Here is a 6,000-nt window from a genome sequence, read left to right on the forward strand (position 1 = left end):
GCAGTGATTTGGGGGGGTGTGGGGGGTTGTCTTTTAAATAGCACAGGGCTAGACCATTGGGCCTTTGCCTTGAAGCCAAACTGAGATCTAAAACATCCCTCAATATTCTGGAAAAGCTCAGTGCTGGGAGCAAGAGCCTGGTTTGGGGTGTTGTGCAAACTGGAGGAGGGGGCTCATAAGGTTTGGCATTTATGGTTTTTCATTGCCACAGTCCAGACAGCAGGGAAAATGCTATACCTGAGGCCCCAGTGTTGTCTGCAATGATAAGATAAAATTTTTGAATCTGTTGGAGGTTGCAAGCAGTGTCTATGAATATGGTACACAAAGGTAGCATCGCATCGATCTCCTCTAGGTTGACTGTTCCTGAAAGACTGGGGAGAGAGGAGACATCTCTGCAAAGCCAATATTGGTATTTACTGAACTATGATCTGCTCAGAAAAAATGAGTTCCTTTCTTTTATGTCAGGAGCTAGGGGAATTAGGGCTGGGACATACTAGTGCGGGTCACACTGCCAGACCTGCTTCTAAGAGCGAGGAACATGGTACTCGGATGGTCACCAATGACAGTGACAGTCCTCTGGCAGAGCAAGATAGCCAAGAGAACTCAGATTTTGGATCTACTCATTATGAGCAGGGATGTGCCTGCTAGTGAGGCATGTGGTGGGAAAGGCAAATTCCTGGACAATTCCTCAGCTTCCTACAGGCACTCATTTTGCCTGGAATGAGTTGGACCCAGCTGCCTTTCAGCCAGCAGGTAGTCCCTGGGGAATCGCAGCCTCCAACCACAGCCTTAATATCAAGCTGTCTTTGGGCCAGGCCCAGGGAAAACTGGAAAGGTCTGCTGGGAGATGCAGTGATGAGCATCAGCTGCACAAAGCTGGCACAGCAGACTTCCCAGTGGGCTTATGCAGATGGCAAATAAATGAAGATGATCTGAGGGGACTGAGCCTGATGAGACTTTGGAGGTGAAAAGTTTGCAGATGGAAGAACAAGTATTTCCAACATCCCAGCCGTAGCTTCAGTTCCTTCAGAAGCCTCTGGGAGAGGGGGACACAGGAGGATGTGGGTGACCAAGGGAGCCACAACCCCCATAAGCATCGTTAGGCCCTTGATTTCATTTTATTTCCATCAGCTATGTTTTAATAATGATTATATTTAATAAATTATCATCTCGTCCTAATTAGACCTCTGATTACCCGGCCTGATGCCATTAAGCACTAATATTGTTCATCCCCCTCCTTTGGAGACGTTCATTGTGCGATAGCCTGTCATTATTCTGAGCTAAACATACCATTTGTCTCCCAGAAGCTGTAATTTTCAGACATCCCAAGCAAACAAAGACAGCACTAGATGATGATTTAGCTTGTAGAGATGAAAAAAGATCTCCGGTGGGAGGGGAAGAAGAGAGAAGGGAGAAAGAAATACCTCCATTGAAGTTAGTAGGAATAAAGATGTCACTTTTTATGTTGTCACCACATCTGAAATCACCAGCCATCTGCAATCTGCGGGCCGAGAAGAAATAATCTAGGGCTGATCACTCTGCCTTAGCTGGAGGCACGTATATATTTATATGAGAGCTGTTAACGAGGAGGAAAGCAAGCCTGTGGAAATGCTCCCAGCACAGTCCTTGGTTAGTCTGAACTGCCGTCCAGTGACTGTGCCCAGCTGAGGGTCCACCTCCACGTGTCATTGCATCCCAGCCCAGGTCGTCAGAGGGATCCTGGGGAGGTTAGGCTGTGAGGAGCTATCTCAACACCCTCTGTTTCGCTGTACCCCAGACATTTCTTCCCTCTGGGCAACGGCAGCCTCCTGATGCTGCCTCGCTCAAGGCTGCTGTTGAAAGGCTGGAGGTTCCCAGGACCTCAGGGTAAGCAGCCTGTATCACAGCTCCTAAGGGCAAACAAAGGCACTTAACATGCATGACACAGGCTACACCATCTTGATCCAGGTCATCAGCAAATATGTACTGCAGCAAATTAAAGTTTCAGGGTTGCATAGGGCTCAGCTGCAGGATTTCTCATCAGCTCACCCTTTAGCTCCTCTTCCTTCTCCCCTTATGACTCATGTTTGTCTTTCCAACAGGAGGCTGGCCAAGTCTACCTTGCTGCTGATCCCTCTCTTTGGCATTCACTACATCATGTTTGCTTTCTTCCCCGACAATTTCAAAGCAGAAGTTAAGCTGGTCTTTGAGCTCGTGGTTGGGTCGTTCCAGGTAAGCCCCCCTTTGGGCCACCAGTCAGTCACCAGGTCTGTCAGCAGGGAAAAGTGTAACAAGCTTGGCAAGAGAATAAGCAAACATGTGAGCTGGGTTTTTCCTGGATATGCCCAGTACTGCTCTTATACCTTTGAGGAAAAAGCTACTCACTCCAGGTTGGCCAGGATGGAAGATAATTTTATGATTTGCCTCCTGGAATTCCAGAAGGAGATTGCCTCTTCTCATTTTAGGCACCTGAAAAGAAAATGTAACTCTATAAGTTAGTCTCCCCATGCTTTTTTTGTACTCAAGGGAGAAAAATGAGCATCTCAGTTCAGTTTAAGCATTACTGACATGGTGTGAGATGAGATAAATCACGTTTGGGAGGAGTGTCTTTCTGGCCATTACCAGGAGCCTAGTCTATCTTCAACCGGTTGACTTGCATGAACTTTCTCCTCTGTTAATAAGCCAAATCCTGCCTGTAGATCCTGCTCAAGCAGGATTCCATTTCATTGGCACAGGAGGCACGTTCCCCATGAGGATGGATAATGGGGCTGTCCTCTGCATTAATCTTTAGGAAGCCGTGATGAAGTTTGCTTCCTAGACCCCTCCACACACTTCACTCAGTTCCAGTGTTGGGCTGTTAACCTTGGCCCTGCCCTTGCATGAAAAGAAGCATTTATTTATGTATTTGATCCCACTGCATCCCTGCATTAATCATCCCTAGCCACTTTGTGTTCTCACAGCCTGCAAGCAGGATCTCTCTGTCACCATGTACCATACACACGTCGGTGGCATGCTTCGTTCAGTGGTGAATGAGTTAACGTCCCTGTCTACATCACCATCACTTCACATCTGGCATCTCTCCTTTGAGAGATAAATGGATCTACGGTCATTCCTTGCCTTTAGTATTTGCAACCATAAGGGCTAGGATGAGTTTGGGGGTTTTTCTTCAGTGAAAGCTGAGATTCTCAAAAATGAACTGTCACTGCAGGGGAGATGGGAAAGGGACAGTTTAGCCCTATACAACATCTAAGATCATTCTGATCTTGATGTGTACTAGCGAGCATGTTTAGATCTCCCCAGTTTCAGCTGACAAGACCAAGCAGGAAAGGTGGGTCTGGTATCACATCCAGTTCCCTCTAATGCCCCAGTTTGAATGACCAAGTGCCCCTCTTAGAGCTGACCTGACTCCTGATGGCTTTAAACACCGGCCTGGAGCAATCTTTGAACTCACATCCATGTGTCTGCTGCAAGGTACCTTAACCAGTCTTCTGCTGCTCCTTTCATAGGGAAAATTCAATCAAGTGGTTTCTAAGGGCACCTTAGCAGTCCCCCAGCAGCGTGTCCTTTCTCCAAGGCTGCAGTGAGTTTGAGAGGTGCTAAAAGCCTGTTCTCTCCTTTCCCCTAGGGATTTGTGGTGGCTGTTCTGTACTGTTTTCTCAATGGGGAGGTAAGATCAACAGTATTGTTTGGTTAATATTTGCAGCTAAGGCAAATTGAGTGCTTGTGGAGAGTGGACCGAGAAGTGTCCCATTCCTGACGTTACCATATTGGGGGGAAGCATCCAAGTCAAATCACTTCACTCCAGAAAAACAAGACAACCATTTGCCTGACAGTTTCCAGCACAATTAATAAACATGTTAGGACTTTTGTGCACGCTGTAGTGTTGCTGCTGCTGAGTCTGTCCTTCACTCCTCAGACAGCATCAGCAGAACTCTTGCATAAGCCCTGATCCAAAAGGACCACCTTCAGCAGGGAAGGATAAAGCCCATCTTCTAAGCCCTAGTCATGCTTAGCGCCTCAATGAATCCTCCGCAGAATCAGGCCCACTGCCAAGATGGAGGCTCGTTAGTGCAGTGTTATTTTTGTACCATGCTCCATCTGCCCGTAAGAAATTCAGCAGAGACTGATTAAACCCGTATCGCGAAGGCTACCAAGTAGGTGTGAGCAGCTAAAAACTTGGAGCTGCTGTCAGCTGGAGCGCTTTCAGCTCAATAAACTGAGCACGGACAAGAAAGAAGCAGCTGTGATCTGGGTTTGTGTTCCAGCTTCCTAGGGAGAGGAAGAGTGTCCAGAATCACAATTTGCTCCCTTACAGCTCTGATGCTGCTTTCAGCCACGCTGATGCCATGTGTACATCACGCAGTGGCTTGCAGGGCAGATAGCCCAGCTCCAGCAGAGACCTTTGCCAGTAAGCCTTCGCAGAGCAGGCCAGTACCACACAAACTTATTAATGATCCAAAACTGATACAGGCATTGACGTGACTTGTTAGGCACAGACCAGTGCCAGGTAAACATGTTTCTACCTTACAGGCATCGATCTTGCCTTTCCCACGTTTCCAGTCCTGGGGTTTGCATCCTGGTATTGTACTGTTCCTGTGCTTGCTGATCCCAGAGACCCTCAGACACAGCTGTTTTATCTAATTTATACTGTTATCTAAAAATTTGGACTGGAAGGCTGCAGGAGGGGCAGGGATGGTGGCCAGATTTGTTCAGGATTTGAATCTGGACAGTGTAAACCAGATGTAAACTCCCTGAGCAGGAACAATTAGCTTCTGTCAAAAAAGCACAACTGTATTGACAGCTTTACAAACAAGCTATAGTTAAATCATTTTTATTTGGGCAAAAACACAGCAGTGGAAAAAAAAAATCTTAATTATAATCACAAAGTATAGAATATGTTGCCATTAACAGTAAGTAGTCTCGCACCTTCACAGTGTCACATAAGAAATTCCCTGTGCTCACCTTTCTGGTGAAGCTCAGGGATTTCTGCTCTAGTAGTTTACTGTCCAGAGTGTTACCTGTCTCCTATGTGGCTAAAAGTTCTGACCAGGTTGAGTTTAGTGACCTTTATAAAAGAATTCTTGGCCCCTTGGTAGGTGGGTCACCTATGGCTGCTCACACAATCAAGTCAGAACAACAGAAAATTCTCCTCTCCGCTGACTTTCTTGTCTTTCCTCTTCCTAGGTCCAAGCTGAGCTCAAGCGAAAGTGGCGGAGGTGGCATCTGGAGCGGTTCCTGGGCTCGGACATGAAGTATCACCACCCTTCCTTAGGCAGCAACGGCACCAACTTCAGCACCCAGATCTCCATGCTGACCAAGTGCTCACCAAAGACACGCCGGTGCTCTGGCTTCCAGGCCGAATTCTCTCTGGTGTGATGGGGAGATGCTCTCCGAGCACTGAGCATCCAAGAGAGAAACTGAGAGACAGAAGGATCCCCAGGAATCAGCGATACGATGACAAATCCTTGTGAAATGACATGCTCCTCATGAGCCAACAGAGGACACAAAACTGGAAAAGCCACTGGCGTCCAGAACAAGATCAGACAAGCCAAGAGGCAGAGAAATACTTTTCTTCTCCCTCTTTTCAGACCTTTCACTCTTACGTTTCAAGCCCTCAGGGGTTGATAACTATGAGTAAAGGTCCCGGTCACTTGAGGAGAGCCTGGGAGATCTTGATGTGTCATAAATAATGAAGTAGGGAGTAAGGGAGGGGAAAGCCCGAGTCTTCGGTGGCTTTACCAGAACCGGCATCTCTGAAACAGATACATTGCACTTTTTTAAAAATGAGCCAGTAAAGGACAGAGGGAGCCAAGAAGCAGGGGGGGGGGGAAGAGAAAAAAAAAAAAAGCCAAACATATGAATGTGCCAAAAGTCCTGTTAATAAGAGGTGGTGATAAGGCACCGAAGAGAGATTTGGGGACACAGGGAGAAGGGACAAGAGGAAGAGGAGCGGGAAGGGGAGATGCCAGCACACGGCCCCTGCCTCTGGGTTTTACACGTGTGAAGACGAAGCTGCAGCAC

The 6,000-nt window shown here is 47.3% G+C and overlaps 1 protein-coding gene across 1 annotated transcript in view; it reads left to right on the forward strand.

The window, feature by feature from the left end:
* LOC126037969 (vasoactive intestinal polypeptide receptor) overlaps positions 1-5,634 on the forward strand; it is a 112,882-nt gene extending 107,248 nt beyond the window's left edge. The window contains exons 11-13 of the mRNA XM_049798946.1: positions 2,082-2,211; positions 3,605-3,646; positions 5,164-5,634. Of these exons, the coding sequence (XP_049654903.1) occupies positions 2,082-2,211; positions 3,605-3,646; positions 5,164-5,355 (364 nt within the window). The 3' untranslated portion in view covers positions 5,356-5,634. The remainder of the gene's footprint in view (positions 1-2,081; positions 2,212-3,604; positions 3,647-5,163) is intronic.
* The last annotated feature ends 366 nt before the right edge of the window (positions 5,635-6,000 follow it).

Source organism: Accipiter gentilis, chromosome 4 (genome assembly GCF_929443795.1).
Source record: "Accipiter gentilis chromosome 4, bAccGen1.1, whole genome shotgun sequence".
NCBI lineage: Eukaryota > Metazoa > Chordata > Aves > Accipitriformes > Accipitridae > Astur > Astur gentilis.